The 20,147-nt window shown below is 40.2% G+C and overlaps 2 protein-coding genes and 1 long non-coding RNA gene across 6 annotated transcripts in view; 1 reads left to right on the forward strand and 2 right to left on the reverse strand.

Annotated features, from left to right (window-relative positions):
- The first annotated feature begins 1,313 nt into the window (after positions 1-1,313).
- LOC308325030 lies at positions 1,314-20,009 on the forward strand. Of its 2 annotated transcripts, XR_013964993.1 has the most exons (5): positions 1,314-1,353; positions 1,615-1,808; positions 18,255-18,397; positions 19,431-19,564; positions 19,884-20,009. It is a non-coding gene; the product is annotated as an uncharacterized lncRNA (long non-coding RNA). The 2 variants fall into 2 exon arrangements; XR_013964994.1 differs by lacking the exon at positions 18,255-18,397.
- LOC308325213 (nicotinamide riboside kinase 2-like) lies at positions 5,484-8,200 on the reverse strand. 3 transcript variants are annotated; one of them, XM_080777654.1, is made up of 8 exons: positions 8,062-8,200; positions 7,850-7,940; positions 6,932-6,980; positions 6,584-6,752; positions 6,331-6,402; positions 6,140-6,246; positions 5,943-6,028; positions 5,484-5,797 (listed from the first exon to the last, which is right to left on the reverse strand). In XM_080777654.1, the coding sequence occupies exons 1-7, from the start codon at positions 8,091-8,093 to the stop codon at positions 5,943-5,945; spliced, it is 606 nt and encodes a 201-aa protein (XP_080633780.1). In that variant the 5' UTR covers positions 8,094-8,200; the 3' UTR covers positions 5,484-5,797. The 3 variants fall into 3 exon arrangements, with proteins under 3 accessions (XP_080633780.1, XP_080633781.1, XP_080633782.1); XM_080777655.1 differs by having other exon boundaries at positions 5,484-5,803; XM_080777656.1 differs by lacking the exon at positions 6,932-6,980 and having other exon boundaries at positions 8,062-8,111.
- Positions 13,583-20,147, reverse strand: part of LOC308325029 (caytaxin-like) — a 12,281-nt gene continuing 5,716 nt past the window's right edge. The window contains exons 5-13 of the mRNA XM_080777408.1: positions 19,862-20,020; positions 19,429-19,531; positions 18,797-18,928; positions 18,348-18,434; positions 16,558-16,656; positions 16,161-16,196; positions 15,843-15,892; positions 15,552-15,602; positions 13,583-14,138 (exon numbers count right to left, since the gene is read on the reverse strand). Of these exons, the coding sequence (XP_080633534.1) occupies positions 15,859-15,892; positions 16,161-16,196; positions 16,558-16,656; positions 18,348-18,434; positions 18,797-18,928; positions 19,429-19,531; positions 19,862-20,020 (650 nt within the window). The 3' untranslated portion in view covers positions 13,583-14,138; positions 15,552-15,602; positions 15,843-15,858. The remainder of the gene's footprint in view (positions 14,139-15,551; positions 15,603-15,842; positions 15,893-16,160; positions 16,197-16,557; positions 16,657-18,347; positions 18,435-18,796; positions 18,929-19,428; positions 19,532-19,861; positions 20,021-20,147) is intronic.

Consider the following 20,147-nt stretch of genomic DNA (forward strand, 5'->3'; position numbering starts at 1 on the left):
GGCCTGTACCATTGTTGCTATGATAAGGCTACATACCTTCGAGTAAGAGTTGATTTTTTAAAGGTTTATGGAAAAATAATGATTTCATCAACTTTGCTGTAGGCCTAGATATTGGCTAATAGGACCATATAGGTTATATTCATCGCCTGTTGCCAACTTGCCATGGTGAACAGGGAAAATAAATGGGACTATTTCATTATTTATTGACTTTATGTGATTGACTCACTGCATGTGTGTGCCCTTATTGGTGCCCTTAATTGCATTGCCCTCTAGTGGTTGCAATGGGCCTGGTCTACAAGATTCGCTACACCACCAATAGTCCACATACTCACAACACCAGAGGGAGTTCAACCCAGATTCGGCTCAAACAAGGGATTAAATTAATTTCGCTCCTATATGCCACCCAAATGTGGAACGCCTTACAGTCTATGGGAACGCCTTACCAACAGCCATTAAGAAATCTGAATCCATTGACTCCTTCAAAGCTGCTCATTACGGACGGATGCAATTCGAAACTTCGCCCTGTAAAAACAATTGTAATTCTGCAAACTGTTAATAAACACTTCAATCAATCAAACTTGTGCTTTCGTTTGACTTTGAAATGTTATATGTATCCATTCTACAAATTACATGTAGGCTACTGTGAAATAACATCAATCAATCAATCAATCAATCAATCATTATCAATTAATGGATCGACTGTATTCTTGCATTGTAGGCTATTGATGATGATACAGTTGAAGTCAGCTAGTTGATTCTGAAAAGTGAAACCCCAAAAGCTCACCACACGAGTGTATTTTCACAACTTTACAATTTTTTGCGACGTCCATGTGCCGATCATGTAGATAAGAGTAGATAGCCGAAGAAATGTTGTTTGAATACGTAGTAGAATAAATAAGTGAAGTGCAAGTAGGCTAGCTATCAACTTAAACATTTGCTTAAGAAGATAAAGTCTGAGCTGTGCGTTAGACATGTGGGCAGGGTGTTGGAACTTGGCACCAGTTAATAAATAAAGTCATGTGCTCAACTGCTCGTGTTGTTCGTCATTGCGTACGGTCGGTGTCCGTTTCCTCAGTCGCCCAAAAAGGGCAACCCCACGATACGATTCCAAGTTGGAACGCACCAGAACGCACCAGACGCACGCACGGTTGGAATTTCCAACCGTGTGTGAGTCTGGTGCGCAGGTCTGGTGGCTATTCTTAGAACGAACCCCGAGACCCAATCCAAAATCTAGTCCAGACTCTCCAGAGCCCAGGCACACCCACCGACTACCGAGGCTTATAAGAGGAGAGAATCCTCGGCACATGTTTGGCACAGACTTCTCAAGCAGCTAGGACATACAAAATTTAGCCAGTAAGTATTTACGCTAAACTGAGTCTTTAGTTACTTGTGTGTCTGAAGTGAAAAAAATAAGTAAACAAATCACAACAAATGTTGCCACAAAAGTTGAACTAATCTTGTTATAAATTAAGAGTGTTTGGAAATAAAATCTCATTCTCGTTCATCTGGTTGTTTTCATGGTAGGCTATGCCTAAAACATCCCCATGTGGTACGAGCCGACCAGTGAGACTAATTCTTTTACGCTTTTGAATATATCTGATTCCATAAATCTAGGTTTCCAAGGCTGCTCAGAATTGCTTCTTGTGAGATTTAACGAAGATGCTGATCTAAAAGGGGTGTTTTCTTCAAGAAACCCCAAGGAATATACCTGTTATCTCTCCCCGGGGCCTCACACTTCCATTCTGAGGAGTATACAACTAAATGCTAGATCCAGATGGTATACTACAGATCATGGGGAGACAATACAGGTGAGATACTGTACTGAAACAGTGTGAAGAAGGTCATAACCTGTGCGCATTGGTTCATCCGCACATTCACCTCTTTCACTGTGTTGTGCGTAATCTTCCCCAATTTGTCTTGTCGGGTGCTTCTCGCTTGGAATCTAATCGCGTCGTGGTTCAGAACTGGTTTTGAATGCGTGTTGAGTAGTGTTGCCATTTCTAACCCCAATTACTGTTTCTTTACTCTTTTATTTTTTTATTCAATATTTTGGTCAACCCAGAGTTGGAAAAAAGGCTGCAACAATGAAGTTGTTTTGGGCCGTATTATTTATTATTTAATCATCATCAAAATCAAGGTGCATATCAGGAGTTACAGATTGGAATTGAGACTAGGCTACATCATATTTAAAACTGCTATGTGATACAGATATCATGCTCTTCATAATCTGACAATGATGCACAAATATAATAACATAATAGCCTATTATTTAAAGCAAATAGGCTACTGTAATATAGTGATTTAATAGTAAGTCAGTTGAATGACAGCATCATTAATCAAAGGCTATTGACCAAGTGTCACAAGCATCATATTCCAAACTATTGCTTTGACAGCATCTTTCTTTCCTCTCTGGTTCAGTGTGTGAAACCCATAGTATCACAATGAATTAACACTGTATGAAGTCGGTCCTGGGTGTCATTTAATTTAGGTGTGTGGAGTTTCTACCAATGATATTGCGTGACGAATGCTCATGTCCCATAGCAACTTTCATCAAGCCCAAAGTGTTAATGTAGGCCTATTGCAAAAACCCTATTAGTTTTACTGGTATCCACACCAGACGCAGCACATGGCCATAAATATTCAAGTCATATGCTGGCATAATGGCAGCTGTTCACATGCCTGAGGTGAGGTACTTATAACTTGCATATGAGGGTCCATGGCATGTGACAGCTGCTCATCTACCATGTCCTGGCCTCTACGCCCAAATATGGGAAGTCATGGGTTCCTATGACACCGGGTGACGTTGGAGCACATGCCACCCCAAAGGTCCCCAGGCCCCCACACCCCCCCCCTGTTGGTCCCTATGACCTGTCCTGGACTCAGCCCATGGGGTGTTGAGTGGGTGTGTAGAGATCAGTAAGGGCTTGTCTATCTTATGACTAAATATATTCCCCTGAGGGCCCTGACACTCTAAGCACTTGGCATATACGCTATAAACACACACCCTCGGTGGCAGGCCATCTGATGGCATGCGAAGACTCCCAGAAACGTATCACAAGATCCTACCTTCTCACTGTCGCCAGGAGGTCTTTTCTCAGAATAATGCACAGGACATCTGAGGTTAGAATGCATATACGTCTAAGACAAGTGGTCATTGCATTCTACACAGGGATCACTTAAAAACTAATATTGATAGACATAGATATGGAAATGAAATATGAATAGATATGTAAGCATATTATGAAAGTGGAACTATTGCTTGTGGAAAAAGTTTTGTCTTTGACCCCATGGCAAGAGGACACTACACATCCTAATATTTAGATTCATCATTGCTTGCCAGACAGTTTTATGGTTTGTACGATATATGAGAGACAACAGTTTTCAAGGTTAACTGTCAAAGAATAAATATCTGTGGTAGGACTGAGCAATATATTATTAATATAATATTGATATCATACATGTCATATGAGACTCAATAGTATCTGGGATTTGGGACCTTGTAATATCAGGAAATGGCGTAAGTGTTGTCTTTCCCTGGTTTTAAAGGCTGCATATGAGTAAGGTGATGTAATTTACTGAACTCAGCTGAAACCACGTAGTTATTATGTACTTTACTTTTATGAAGGCACCTGAATAGTTCTCCCCACAATATTGTCATCACAACATCAGTATCAAAGTATTTTGTCAAAATATTGTGATATTGGGTTTTGGTTTTGACGTTCAGCACCTGCCTTTAAATGGAAAATAGATATGCGCCTCTTTTGACCTACATTGGATATATATTTCTTTTGACATTGGCACGAATAAAAGTGAAATGTGGTTCTGCATGCATCTCCTCGTGCCTCACATAGTGTTGTCTATCTGTCTTTTAAAAGGGCATTGGGCCCTTGGAGACTCATTAACTTATAAAGACGGCATGTCTTGGCAGGCTATATCTCATTTCTTTCCTTGATTGATCCGATGCCAGACATCCATTGAATAAAAGTGGAATCATTCTGCACAGTGGTTTTGTTTTCTCCTCATTGGCACAGCTAGACCACAAATTTAGATGAGAGAAGACGGAGTTGAAAGGCATAAGGATGTGTCACTGACTGTATTTGAAAATAGTTACAAACTGCTGTTGCCTTTCTCGATTGTCTTATGTAACTAGTATAATGTATGCCAGCTAGACTGTCCTGGTAAAATGAGGAAGAGGGATTAATTTTACACTTTCACCCTGGTATCACTAATGTTTCATTATGGGCAAAACACTGTTTTAAAAAAAACATTTCCAATATTGTTTTTAACATGTTTAGAAATAATTTGAAAATGTTTGAAAATAGGTCTTGAAGCTACAGTACACCCTGTAATTTGTGAATAGATTTTGTTTTTAAAACCAATATGTATATTGGTGTTACCCAATACAATATACCGGTAACTAACATAACTGTGGTAGCCTAGTTGTATTTGTCTCAGTGCTCTTCTATAGGGCACTGAGACTATTCAAAGTAATAGGGCAATAGAACGTGACCATTGAATTATAGACCATACTGTATATTATATAGTTATGGCTCGTTTCTCTTAGTCTTCACAATTCGATTTCACACAACCACTGTCACCTGACAATGGGAAAATAGCTATTTTACACCAAAGAGAAAAAATGCCATATAAGGGCCATTATTCTGTGAAATAATTTGCCATAACATAATCGCAAACAAAGCTAATTTCAGGAAACTGTCAAAGAAGCTTCTAACAAGGCAAAGAAATGGAGTTTAAGCTGAATTTGTCAAATCTCTAAAGTTAACAGTAACATTTTGTATACTGTATGTAGTTGTTGCAATGGTAAGAACTTATAGAACTAATGGGCCGGGCCAAGTGGTCCAGGCGCATGCCAAATATAGGCTTTGGTCTGAGTCCCGTTCATGGCGGTCTTCATCAGGTCACCTGATGAAGGCCGCTCACGGCCAAAACGTTGTGTCCTAGGCTGAATAATGTCGGTGTTTTAACAAAAATAAACACTGTTGGAGCAAAGACTGTGTGCAGACTCCTTCTCCTTCTCTTTTGGACCTTTTGTCCAGCACCAGTGAGGAACTGGATGTGCGCAAGTCACCTGCTTTTTAAACTAGTTCTAGTACTCTTCAAATACCGGTAGTCTTATTGGAGGCAATTCAGATACAGTACAGTAGATCACAGTTTATCAGTCCCTTTTCTCACTGGGAGCTAAGCTTATCTATCATAGAAGAAACCCATTATAAATAACCTGCAGTATATTGTCCAACAAATACTAAGAGCTAACATTTGGCTATTGAGGTTTGTGCATGCCAACAGTTAACATACTGTAAAGAGTTTTGCTAGCCTGATTATCAGACTGAAGAGGCAGTCGACTCAGTGAGTGGATGGGCCTATGGTCTGGCGGTCAGGCACGATTCTGGTATGAGTTGGTATTGTAGTATGTCAGTGTATTATACAAATGTACTGTAGCAATGATAACAGGACACATGAAGTGGATTCAAGAAGTTTCTTATCTTATGTTATGTTATGTGACATAGTATTCCTCCTAGTGTGGAATACATCACTATCAGAAACAAGGTCGTGGTGAGACCTGTTCTGCTTGTCAGCACTGGGCCGTCCAGAGAGTTCATCATTTAGAAAAATATGTTACATAGTATTATACAAAATACAATGCTTTTGCCATCAGTTCTTAATAAGTTACAGCATGGTTAACTATTTACAGATCCGTTGTTTTACACATGACTCAAAATGACAATGACACATTATTTACAAGTCTATACACAAGTCTCCTCTATACACAAGTCTCCTCTTGCTGTGGAGAGAGAGAGAGAGAGAGAGAGAGAGAGAGAGAATACAGTAGAAGCTGAATTAATATTCCATAAATCAAGAATGGCTTCTCGGTCAGAAAGAACATAGCAGAAATTGCAGAATCATAAATGCTTTCTATCTACCTATAGGCTGTTCAGCAGAGAGTTGTGAATGCTCTCGTACGCCTGGTTGTAGATTTCATCCTTTGTTTTCATGCCGTCAAGGTACTCTGTGTATGACAGCGCAGAAATGGTCAACTTCACAGACATTAAAGATAACTTTGAATGTGCACAAGCTATTAAATCCTCAAGTGAAGAGGGATGAACCTGACATGACCTACCTATGGAATTGCAGTAGTTATCCATCTCCTTCCTGTGTTTTAAGTACATGGGCCAGACGTGGCCGTCAAACAAACCAGGTGGATCAGGGACTGTGTATGTCCTTGTACTGTAGGGGAACAGAATGGACCACGTTAACGCTGCTTTAAGTGCAATGTTAGAACACCTGTGAATCACGTCAAGAGCTCTTTACCTCCTCCTCTTTTTGCACTCCTCATACGGGATGGAAATGTAATAGCACTTGTCATATATTTCAAGAAGAGGCCTGCAGGGAGACAAAAATGTTCAGTTCAGTGAAAGGCTTTAGTTGACAGAACAAGCTTTGTGTAAGATCATCTTTACTGATCCCTCGAGGGCGGGTGGCTATGTAATGTATCCTGGACATGTTGGAGTACACGTGTAGTAAAATGTCATGGGTTAAGCTTTGGTGCATGCAAATTACCCACTTGTAGTTGTAAAGGAGGAAGCCCTCCACAATGAGAATCTGAAGCCCTGTGTCAGATTCCTCAGCTTCAGGTGACAGGCTGACACCGTGGGAGCGGGCAAACTTGACTGGATTCTCTTGCCAGCCTCTTATAGTGCTGACCATAGCTTCCATGTCCAAGGCAGTGATCACTGTTGCAGAACAAGCACACAGAGAACACGCTTCACTACACATGAAATCGATGTTGCACACCAAAGTGCTTACATTAGTCACGGTTAGCTTATGGCTGACTTGCAAAAGCAATGAAAAAATGTGCAGGGAAAGAAAAAGTACATTACTGCATGGTTTTCCTGCTTGAAATCCATCTTACCATCCCACTGTCTAAAGCCGTCCTCCCCGACTTCTATCTGATCGGGTTTCTGAAATAACCAACAAAACATTGCTGCAACCTAATAACCAGTCAGAGCTGATCACACCTCGACATGACAAGTCAAGGACTCGTCTCCACCAAAGTTGGCCTGCTAGGGCTGCACAATATTGCCATTGCGATCCGAGTACTGTTGGTGTGTTTTACTGTTTTTGTGTGACATGAGTAGGAAGTTGATGCTAGCTTGGAACTGCATGTATGTTGTAAGAGAAAACAACTGCAGCCTGAAATTGCAGTAGTTGAATGTGATTTCAATTTGTTTCTTGGTTTATGATGCAGCCCTAGCCTGCACCACTACGATACCCCTGCAGCAAGGGCATACTGTGATGCTATTCTGAGAAGGTACCTTAACTGACCTGGGAGTACAGTGTGTGTTCATTTGTAATATGGAATAATTGTGACATCAAGCCACTCTTTTATCAAAATGATAAAAGAAGTTTGATCAGTGGTCATTTGAATCATTGCATGTTAACCCTGGTGCAGATCAAACGTTGCAGGTGCAGGGACTAAAATGCCTCATGTCAACTGAGGTTATTGACCAAGGAAGAAACTTGTTTGCACAACTTGCAACGTGAAGGTGCAGAATTGGGCTTTTAGTGGGGTGTCCAGGAGACAATCACTCAAATGAATTACTAGGCAACTCAGATGACAAGTGCAGGTGAGATTGGTTTACTGTTTGAGCACATGTCATCTGCAAATAACCAATGTGCTAGAGTGCTCAAGCCAAGGACAAGTCTAATATAACATAGCCTAAAAATACATCAAAGAAACAGTGAATGGTATAATTATTTGCATTAATTTAGCATCTACTTGAGCCATTTACTTTGGTTTACTTGGCAGTGATTCTTTTGCGCATCTTACCTTGAAAAAGTCATCCTGATGCACCACACAACAGTTTGGCAATGTCTTTATTAGTCTGTTGGTTAAGGTTGTCTTTCCACCGTTGGTTATGCTGAAATTAGAAATGAGAAAGAATGTTTCAGTTATTCATTTTTTATTTTCCCCAAAAAAAGTCTTCTCAAAATACTATGAAAAGACAGTACAAAAAATAAAATTGATTCATTGAGACTTACCCGCCAATTCCTATGATGATCTTCATTTTCATTCTTCTTTGGTCTTGTCTAGAATGCAGTAAGTACAAGAAAGGGAACCTAACCGCACACTTTGGTCTTATCTTTCTTTTTTCCCAGCCAGGATGTTCCCTTCCCTATACTACTTCATTGATAGAAGATCAGTCTACCGGGGTATATATAGGGTTTAACCACAGCGTCACTTTGTGTGTCAACTCAGACCAATCCCTCCCTTTTTACTCTAGCCAATAAGGTGTTACTGTCCACTACCAATAATCCCTCCCTTTTACTGTAGCCAATAGGGCACTACTGTACACTGGACCTGACCAGTCAGGGGAGATTTTAGTGGTTCCAATTTTGAATGAAAGGGGATATCCGACCTTCCACCTGCTGCCCATTCTCTGTCCACGGGGGCCAGTTTAAACTGGCAGGTTTAGGACATTCCCCATGAGATTGTAACCACGTTGCAGGGTACCTAGAAGAAAAAATAAATAAATATGTGGACCTAAGCTGTGAATCACAATGTTAATTCTCTGTGAATGTTTAGAGAGCCTGTCAAAGACAGAACATTAGCTCAATAGAACAAGGAACTGTAGTGGAACATTATCAGGTTATTTAGATATATATATTTTTTTTGATCAAAGTTTTTTTATAAATTTTTCACACATGAAAATATTCTACAACATTTTTCGAACATTTTTTCCCCCCTTCCCCCCCCCCCCCCTCCCCTCCCCCCAGAGTTCACGCTCTGAAAGAGCCACAACCCCGGTATTATTTAGATCTTTTGAAGAGGCTGTAATTATTGTAAAACTAAAAGTTACCCATCTCCCTTTTTGTAAATTGTAGTGTCACAGTGTCACTTTATTCATATAGCGCATGGAATTATATTATTCTACAAAACGAAGCACAGCGTAGCGCTTCCAAGAGTATACTGTATGTAGCAAAGAGAAGTATGTGTTTGGTAGCTTAATTGTAGCTTGCCTTCCAGAGTTTTAGTTTAGTTTAGTTTATTGTATACATTTATTGTACATTTACTGTTACGTTTATTGTAACAGTATAGTACAGTACATATCAATGAGGTACTTTAAACATGGTTGTAAAACGTGTCTCAGACAGGGTGTGGAGGGGGCCTTTGGCTTTTCAGTGCGCAATCACTGAGTAACATGACTGCACATGATAAAGCCCATGATAAAGCTCTGACTGGTCCTTTATATGACAGTGCTGAACAAATCCTATATTCAGTTCTTGAGCGGAAATCTTTCATGCTTAGACAGCTTTGGGTGGGTGAAAGGAAGCATCACTATATTTAGTTTGGCTGGTGTGTCTGTTTGGGGGGGGGGGGGGGGGGGGGGGTTGGGGACTGCTGCATCACACAGCCTGCAGTATTTCTTATGCAACCAGCTGAAATACATGGCCCCTAGCCAAGTGATGAGGCCACATTTACTCTGTTTACTCTGCTACACATTAGTATGACTTGTAAAATATGTGTTTGAACATAATATTGGTATCTTGAAGATGTTTGCTGGGAAGTGAGTATCTCTGTGTTGTGATTGTAATGAAATCCTTTTTCTTTTCTTCTCTGTAGTGTTGCTATCTGTATAATGTAGCTGCTTACTTGGTATCTCATTATAAATAATAGCCAGGAAGTTCTCCTCAGGATGTATTCAGCTAGTGTTTCTTTCTGCGTATAGTATTTGAACCAGTAAGACGCCCCGGCGGGCGAGAAGCGACCTGGCCCTAAAGGGCGAGGTTGCGCTGAAACAACAGAGCTTCTAAATACCGCACAGTTGAGAAGCAGGAGTTAAACTATTAATCTGGTGTCAGTGAGGTCAGATGTAGAGTTGCTAGCCGGTATATGCAGATCTAGTATGTCAAACCATGTATGGCTATCCAGGGTTTGATGAGGTCAGTGTCGTGATCATCATATATGGAGATCCAGGTGATGATATTCAGCTCCACATATGGAGATCCATGTGTTGTACCAACTTGGTTCAAACATGAAACGCCATTAACAATAAAGAGACAATATGACGTAAATGGCTCCATTATGACGTAAATGTTCCCTTCATTGTCAATGGCGTTTACAAAACATTGAACTAAAGACAAAACATTAAACCTGTGTATAGGAGCCCCTCAAAAATGTTTTCTTTGACATGTAGTGCAGTGCCCGCAAAGTGTGTGTGTAATATATATGTATATATACATATATATATACACAGTATATACACACACACACACACACACACACACACGTTATATATATACACACGGTATATACTACGGTATATACTACGGTATACTGTACTCTCCCCATGCCTTCGGCCTGGTGGAGACAAAAATACAAATACTACAGGACACGAGTAAATGTACTTTGTTATTGTCCACCACTGTGAACATTCTACAGCATGTCCTATAGATAAGTGTTGTCCCATGTGAAGAGTGCCATGTTTCACGCCTACAACACCTCAATGGAAAAGTGGTTGTGACAGCGTGTGATGATAATAATAGTACAAAGCCAAAGTCACTGTTTTGATATTGACACCTCCTGTTAATAAAATAATTGACCATATGCCATATAGGACACTGTGTCACAGTCATGTGGAACCATGTGACCCCTGCAGAGCACTATTTAATTTCTGCTTCTCTCCCATACGCTTGTGTATACACTGAGAGGTACAAGTCGAAACCTGATCTAATTAAATTTAGATTTGGTCAGGGCGCCTGTTCAGGGGAGGGAGGAGGTGGGGGGGGACCTGAGGCTTTCTTCACCCTCCCAATGACTGATTGTGGGGTTTAGCAGAGATGGAGTACTTGTAGAGAGGCTGGGGAATTGGGAATTGGCTATACTAAATTGGGGAGAAAATATTTTTCGTTTTTCTTTTGTCTTGAAGGGCCATGTTTTGCACAATAACAGTCTTCTTAATATGTCTGCCCACGATCTCTGTGATTTATACAGTACGTTTGTTTACCCCACAGTCACTGATACTAAAATTGAATGTTTTAATTTCAATTTTTCTATGAATCTGTGACTTGACACGCATACTGTTATAAAACAAAAATATAAAGATTTTGAAAAGAAAGAAATTTAGATTTGATTTGAAAATCTTTCAAATGAAAATGCAGGGAATTTCTTCAAATACTTAAAAGAAATTATTATGATAATATAGCCTAATCTAATCTTGGTGAGATTATCTGCAACCAGGCACACCGGTTAAAGCTGGTAGAGATAATAATGATGGAAGGTCACAGATAGTTGATAGGTATTTCGGTAGATCTGCTATATTGTGAATGAAGTTTCCATGTTTCCCATGCATTTTCCATGTATCCTGCATTATTATGAATTATGAATTCACCCTGTCACCCTGTCCTCATCTCACTTTATGCCCTGTGTTCCACTGAGTTCACATTTCACTTCTGGCCTAGCCAGCGTGGGTAGATAAAAATAATTGTTTTATTTCCTGATTGCCAAAACACCCAGAGTCTCTGTGAACAACATGTTATTTTGCCCTTGAATATATATGCCCAGCGACAGACAGTCTCCAACTGACTAGTTAGCGGGTTGTCAGTGACTTGATTTGTGGACTACATTGACTTAAATAACTACATTTCCCATCCATCACACTTCCTGGAATTCCCAGGAAGGCAATAGGTGTCGCCTTATTCCCTTTTTTATTACCTCTGAACCAAAAATGAATTGCTTCCTATGTCAGAGTTTGTTTTGTTTTCATAACAGTATATAATGTAAGTCCCGGACATTTGTTCCGGGGCGATGCTGTTCTGTACGTCTATTCTGACTCCCCAGAAAATATGAATGGTCAATTATTATAACATTAAGGATAAAATCTAATATTCACTTGGTTTAAAAGGTTTACAGTCTTTTACAATAGGTACATTTTGACTTGAGTACTTTTACTCGAGTACATTACTTAAATTCTCCAACGATTTATTAGCTTATAATTCAAAGGTTATCTAAGTAATTTATAACTTTGTATGGCGAAATGGTCTATCCAAGTATATCCACATTAACCCCTTAGATTCGAAAAGCGGCTTTAGGGCGCTGCATCTTCTGATATTATGGTTGGACATTCATTTTTTATTAATTAGGGTTTTCTGTAGCCCTTAGAAATATACATAACAATAGTAATAATACTAACATTTCCCAATAACCCATAGAGGCACGTGACCTCATGCCAGTGGGTACCTCAGTACTGTTTACAATTTACACAGGTGACATTGATCACATGCCAGTCTCTTCAGTGGGAACCATAGCCCTACAAGCAGAACCCAATGGTACTGAAGTTTCTGACATTTTTTAGACCCAGACCATGGGGTCCTATTCCACCTCCACCCTGCCACCGGGTACGCAAACATAAATAAACGTAAACACCTTCGGATAAGTCCTTCTGCGCTCTTTGAGGACTTTTTTTTTCTTCGTGTGAGGGCTTCTGAATGTGTGAACTTTAAGTACCTATAAATACCGCTGCGAATATCTCCTGTGGCGCGGAAGCCGTTAAGTATTTTTAATCTTTGTTTGACCGATTTGGTCGCTTTGATTCTTCTCTTCCTACCTTGTTTATTGACACCTCATTGTACCGCCTATCTGGCTAGCTAGTGGCGCTATAGCTATGACAGAGCAGATCAGAGGCAGGAACGTAGCCGGCACAAGCCAACCGCACATCGGGAGGCGGTACAATAAACGGTAAATAAACAAGAAGAATCAAAGCGACCAAATCGGTCAAACAAAGTAAAAATACTTAACGGCTTCCGCGACACAAGAGAATTCGCAGCGGTATGTATAGGTACTTATAGTTGACACCTTCAGAATAACGCAAACGAAAAGAAGACGTCAAACGGCGCAGACACGATGTTACCGAGGATATTTATGTCCGCGTTCCAACATTCCCATACAAAAACAAAGTAACGCACAGTCAGGGACCCTACGGGTCAGCCCGGTTCGGTTCGGATTGGGCTGACCCAGGGGGTTCTGAGAGGGGCTATGGGAACCACAGCACTGGTTATAACAAGTAACATCAACCTTCTTTGTCTCATGGTCTGTATGTGAAATAAATATAGATACACAGTCTTCATAACATCAACGTTAATAGCTCACTTGTAAGCATAAAACATATTTGTGAGCAAAACCTTGACCCAACCACGGGTTATTTGAGGATGAACTTTGCTTGTCATTTTGTCTTCATGTCAATGATATAGTGTAGAATGGAATGATAATCATAGGACAACCTTTTGTTTTGTGTTTTTTTTATAATTATTTTTTCTTACAAACAATAAATGGCACATGTTCATAAATAACACTTTAAGCTATTCATTTGATTCTCCAAATATATATCTTGTCATTTGTAACAATGTATGCCTTCAGTCTCGTAAAAGTATCTCATTAAACAGGATGTCAACGGACTAAAAACATAGACTTAAACTTAGAGAAGGGGAAACGAGCATGCTTGCAAATAGAACTTTGGGCGTTTAAATTGTAATACAATAAAGAACAAAATTCTGCTGGCGTAATTTTTCGTTTGCCCTAAGGAGAACAACATAACGATTGCAATCATTGCATATAATAATTTTTGCTTCTTCCACAAAATTAATAACACCCATGCTTTTTATATCAAACCAATAATTGTCTGTGCAAAAACATCTTTCTCAAAAATACAGTATTTACACTTTGAAAATGAGTACCCAGCATGATTGGAATCAGCTTATATGTCCATCTAGTTCTTAATGTAGTTGATGTGGTGTCAAATAGCTGTCTCCAAATCATGCTGAGGAGAAATGTAGCAGGTACATTAAATTAAAACAGAATTAAACATGCTGGGACGAAGGACTTCAGCAGTAACAGTTGTTGCTTCTGTTCAGGATACTACTGTAACGTCCTATACCTGCTTGTGCCATATATGATTGTGTTTGTGTACTGTGTAAGAAGAATAAAAACACATGTAGATGATACTGTATTAGGATATTGCTGATGAACACGGCTCTACGGATGCACAGGAGAATTATGTCTGTCTGTGTGCATTGCTGGTGGAAGCCCATTTTATTGGATACTCAGTTCTTCTCCGAAGATTCTGGAATTTAACATAGATGTAGGTTAGTTCCATCCGTGCACTACTATACTTCTTAACAGTTTTGCAATTTGGCAGTAATTGTTCTTTTCGGAGAGTGATCTTGATCTGATCAATAGAGCAAAATCACCATTAGTAGAATAACATCATTTATCAGTTGGCACACTTTATTCTTATATAAACATTGTATGTAGCCTATCTATTGTATGTAATAATAATAATAATAATAATAATGAATTTTATTTATAATGCACTTTTCATTCACAAGGAATCTCAGAGTGCTTAATAGAATACTTAATTTGATTGTCAGAATTCTGCTAATTGTAATTATCGAACAATACTCATTGTTATTAAATTATCCAAATCAGTTTTAGAAGTGGAATGTTAGTGTGTCAGTGGGTGGTCCCTCATGGAAATCCATCTAGACACAGATTTGTCATCTTATTTTTTCTCAGTAAAAGGTTGGGAGATCATTCCCTGGGCCATTCCTGGGATGTCAGCAAAACCCCCTGCTAGGGACTTGCCGTATCAAACTAAAATGGAAGCTGTGGCAGAACTATGCTAATAATATATTGTGGGCGATACAGCCACTACAGCACAATGAGGCCATTCCAAATATACAATTTTGCAATAAAAATCGTAATATTCAGATTTCCACACAGGCTGTGGGATCGGATTGGCTTTGCCAGGTCTGTACTTAATGTCCCTCAGTAGTACATTCCTGTTAAAAATAGTATCGATTGGCTGTGTACGGACAGTGTTTAAAGAGCTGAGCAGATGTGGGGTTATGTAACACAGCTTGTAGGTCTATAAAGTAGGCTAATGCGTACAGAGACGTGTATCATAATTCGAGGCTCAACCCTCGTTGAGTCGTAAATTTGCACAAATGAAATGTCTTGTCAGAGAACAAAATGACTTGGACTTCACACTCATTCCTGAATCCTGAAACTAGAGACTTCATTTGACTAGTGACAGGATGATTGACAGAATATCTCTAAACATTTCAGTAACTCTTTCTTAATTCTAAGATGCTATTCAGTGAAGATATGTGATACAGTTAGTTCTATACACTACATTCTTGAAGTATTTTAGTGCACATAATATTTGCATTTCTCTCATGATAGACTGTGTGTGGTTCCGCTTGTCTTTTAATGGCACATTGGAAACTAGGGGATCCACCGGAGACTTGAGCCTTTGCTTTTGGGATGTCACCCTTGACCTGGACTAAAGGCTGCATGTGACCCAAGCATGGCCCAACCTTTGGCATATGCACTGTACGTACATACACCCCTGTCTTTGCAAAAAGGGACACTTCCTTGTATGTCACAGCTACGTAAGTTCGTTTGACATTACAAATCAGTTGAGTTTGAGTTGATAAAGAAGCTGCTTATCTGTGAAGTCGACGGGAACCCTTACCTTTAATGTCTGTTGCTGCATTCGACTTCATACGCCATCATTGATTTTGGCCTGGGAGTGGGGGAAAAAATGGTTACAGGTTTACTTAGCCATAAGCTCTGCGTTCTGTTGGTTTAATATTATCACATGGATGCAAAAAAGCACCAATTCACACATTGAAGAGATGTGATGCATGTCTAAAATTCACAGAGAAGTGATACTGGGATTGATTTGTTCTGCAGCTTCTTGCACATAGCTGTGGCACATTGGGTTTATGCAGACACTGCAGCGAATATTGAGTAATGAGGTCACCTTTCTTTAGGTGGTGTTACCGTGTTGAGTTGGTCTGCTGCTGCTCAAGTCTGTAGGTCAGAGAGAGAGAAAGAGAGAGAGAGAGAGACACACACACACACACACACACACACACACACACACACACACACACACACACACACACACACACAGAAAGAAAGAAAGAATGATCAGTGCCATGGCTATGGGAAAGGTTTGATGAAAAGAGAACATTTAACGACATTTGAATTCACACATTCAGAACAATTCAGAACAACAGTCTTACAATAGATGTCATTGTGCATTAGCAATTGCAATGGTATATAAATTCGTCATTACCTTAACTTCTGTGTTCTTATCTTCTCATGCTCACACCTTGAATAAATAGAATAAAGGTTTATAAGGTGCATTCATAATAATAATAAGAAGAAGAACCTTATGTACTACACATTAAACAGTGAACTGAATACAAGACTCACTCACATGTGAAAAAAGAAAAGGAACTTATTTACAATTGGTTTATTGTTTGGCCCGTGGCTGCTCTTAACACTCTTGCAGTGTGTATAAGCGCTACTACACACAGCAAGATATTTAGTCTGATAGACCTTTTCTTGTATTCTACAATGTATTCAGCTTCTGAGATCAAGATCATCAAGCAGACCACACCACACTAGATGGTGTGACTGTGAATGGCTTAGTGACCCAACAGTGACCCCTGGGGGCTGAGAGTACTTACTGCAGCACACACTCTGGGATCTGCACATGTTCCATTGGGATGATCTGGCTTAGTTCCTCCAGGGTGTGAACATAGCTGATCTTCTCCATGAACTTCACACTGCAGAGGGTCAATAACAGCTTTACACAATCACCACCATTAACGAAAGGAGGGAACTGGAGGACATGAATCATTTCCGCTGCTTCATGTCATATGTGAACATTCGGCAAGAATAGGCCAACATTCTGCAACATGATTTGGTGTAGGGTAAAAAATTAGGCAACAAAAAGCACAGGCCCCTGCGTCACCACGTCAGTCAACAAAGTATATAGGGTTTAAATGGATATTTCACTTAAAAAAAAACTTTGGTCATTTTATTCTACAGGCGTATGTGAACATCTCAAACAGTTTTTATTCAGTAACCAAACCAAATGACTGCAACGCGAGTGGAAAAGAACTACAGGTATATTCACAGTCACCACACTATTACATTATTTAGTGCAAATGTTTACTACAGCCATGTCTTGTCTTGGAGGTGCAAACACGTGTATCAGCATTGAGTTTGTGACACAGATAGTGTCTTAATGTATTGTATTGCAGGGACCTGCGGCAACCACCGTCCTATGACAAATGAAGACCAAAATGTCCAAAACGAACGTCAAAAAGGAGCCAAATCAACACAAGCGGCACCTTTGTTCGCACCTCCAACACACTCACATTGATTCCTTTTCCCTGTTTGCACATACTAGGGTGTGACGTGAATGTAGCTAAAGAATGTAAGTATAGGTAGCCTCAGTCAAACATGGCACTGGGGCGTCGACACAAATAGGCATGTAAACACAAGTAGACGGGATCAAGCTGACACCAAGCTGTAACTACAGTCAATCCAAAGCAGGCGGGCATCGATGGTAGCGGCCATGAGCTGTGCGATGGCCGATAGGGTGGGAATCAGTTATAATCTGTCTTTAAATTACAGATGGTTAGTTTCCTCATGGAGTCGTTGACAACCCGCCTACAGTACTGGTGTCGACATGCTGACCTGTGTTGACACTAGGCTACAGTGCCTTGTCTGCAGCTTCCCATTAGTCAATGTATGGAGAAATATTTTGGTAATGTTTTACCTCTTTATGGAACTCTAAAGAACTGGTCACTGTGACACTGCGACTTTGGTTATTTTGGTGTATCTGCTATGGATTGGCAACATCCCTGCATCATTATTTATATGTAGACAAACCAGTGTTTCAATGCCTGTGTTTCATTTCTGGATCAAATCTGTGGTTCACATAATTCTGTCTCCTGGGTTGACTCCAACTGGAGGCATACATACTTGTCATTCCATCTCTCTATAATCTCCTATCTTGAAGCACAACAACAACAAAACTGCCTAAAATATTATTATGAAACAATGCTTCATCTAAATGTATTGGCATATAGCTGAAGAAGTGGAAACATACTGCATGTACAGTATTTAAGGTCAACACAATTCCATCACTAATTATTGGCATAAAATGTACAGTATATGTAAATGAATTGTGTCTGCACCAGCATTATCAAGACATAGTGGATTGTAGTTTTCTTTATTTTTTATTCAAAAGTTTGTGATGACTGTGTTAGTGCTAAGTCCCTGTGCAATGTGACAGCCTGTTATCAGGCTCCTTCAAACACTTAGTGGACTTTGGAATTAATTCGTTTTCTCATTGTTTGTTTACTTGTTTTAGGAAAGTCATCAGAGTAGTGCCCCCAAAGTCATGTCAAAAGACCAGCTGACCACACAACACCACGCACACAGTAGGATCTATCCACGCGCTCACCTGAGGAAAGGTCTGGAGATGGCCAGAACTGTGCGAATGAACCACGAGGGGTGAGCTATGATCAGACAACTCAAGTTCTTCTTTAACCTACAAGGACATCCAGGCAAATCATCATCATTTTCAACACCAGTCCATCACTATCTTAATCATCTTAATCACAAACAATGAATGTATTCATTCATTCGTAAAATAACAATTAGACCTATTTTATCTTACAGTGGAAATTCCTTCCTTCACCCAGCTGCTGCCCAAGTGGTGAGACTTTGGCGCAGGGGGGAGCAGTTAGGGGTTAGGTGTGTTGCTCAGGGACACCTCAGTATATTGCCGCGGCCAAGAATCAAACCTGACCTTCTGAGCATGCAGCCTATACCCATTCAGCTATGGCCAACCCAATATTCATGGATACACTCACTCACTCACTCACTCACATAGATCAACATTCATGTTACCTCCTGTCAATCATTTGGTAGCATCTCTTCATCCAGCTGAGGCCAGGCATCTTCCTGCGGGGCGTGGCTCCGTTCAGATAGATGATCATGTAGTCCTCAGCCACTAGCAGCTCCAGACTGCTGATAACATATCTGAGGACAACACACACACAAACACACACACACACACACACCGCTCATTTGATCAGTTCATGTTCTATTAAGCCCATTCATACTTTGACTCCAATATTGCGCGCCGAGAATAGCTAACTCGAGTCATAACGCAAGCTTGTCGGTCTGCTATTCTCGGCCGTATAAATTAGGCTTCAGGATTATAAAATACTGGAAATTGAGTTGATCATGAATGGTTATGAAGCACAAAGTTTGTGTTGAAGTAGTTAAGTATGTCTGTGGGTTTATAATTATATAATATTATATTGAACCAATAAAAAGGCAAGGACTTGTGACTAATACATAACTATATTGTATAAATTGGAACAAAAATAACGGTTTTGACAGCGGCAATATGATAAATCAAATCCTCTGGAATGGAAACGCTAATTAAAATAAGTTCCCAAGTGTCTTTGCACAAAGACTGTATATAAAGCCTGAACTTAAATAACTGACCACTGAGAGACAAACATGTATCTTACAGGAAGACGTTTTCCATGATGTAGGAGTAGTCTTCACAGCTGCTGTCTGGGAGATGACAGGCTGCAAACACTATGATGGCACTGAGGCCTTCCCCGTAGTAACCTGAGAGGAGAGACAATATTCCACAATCCACTGGTCAGTTGATGCTCTACAGGAGAGTTACATATAATACAGCCCAGAGACACATGCACACACACACATGCACACGTTTGTATTACTATACAAACATCAGCATTTTAGGACAACAATATAATCTTTTGCTATTTTTAACCCTAACCCTGAAGCCAATTCTGTTTCATCTTTTAACCATATAAAAAACCATTTCTACTCTTTTGTCATAGTAATACAGTACACCCCCCCCCCCCCCTTCCCCACACACACACACACACACACACACACACACACACACACACACACACAGCAACCACTGACCTCCATGCGTGACCACCCTCAGGTAAGGTCTGATGACCTGCATGTCTATCCTCTGCTCCTGGTCCCCGATGATCACCGTCCGCCACAGACGACCTGACGAGTCTCTCTCATCCTCTCTGTCGCCGGGCAGACGTTTAGCCGAGGCTACCGGGGTGTCATCTGGAAGCATGACACAGACCAAAAGAGACCGGTTCTTCACATGTTCTTCACTTCAACCGCTAAAAAGGTTCTTGGCTCATTTCACACATTCTCAAAGGGTTCTTCTCTATACAGTACCTCTAGGTTA

The sequence above is a fragment of the Protomyctophum bolini genome (assembly GCF_963924005.1).
Source record: "Protomyctophum bolini genome assembly, chromosome: 12".
Classification (NCBI taxonomy): Eukaryota; Metazoa; Chordata; class Actinopteri; order Myctophiformes; family Myctophidae; genus Protomyctophum; species Protomyctophum bolini.

Excerpts from the sequence above, each read along its gene's own strand:
- LOC308325213 (XM_080777654.1), bottom strand. The coding sequence starts at position 8,093 with ATGAAAATGAAGATCATCATAGGAATTGGCGG. Across the intron at positions 6,981-7,849 it reads ATCAGGATGACTTTTTCAAG|AAACCCGATCAGATAGAAGT; the intron begins GTAAGATGCGCA and ends TGGTTATTTCAG. Across the intron at positions 6,029-6,139 it reads TAACTACTGCAATTCCATAG|AGTACCTTGACGGCATGAAA; the intron begins GTAGGTCATGTC and ends TGTCATACACAG.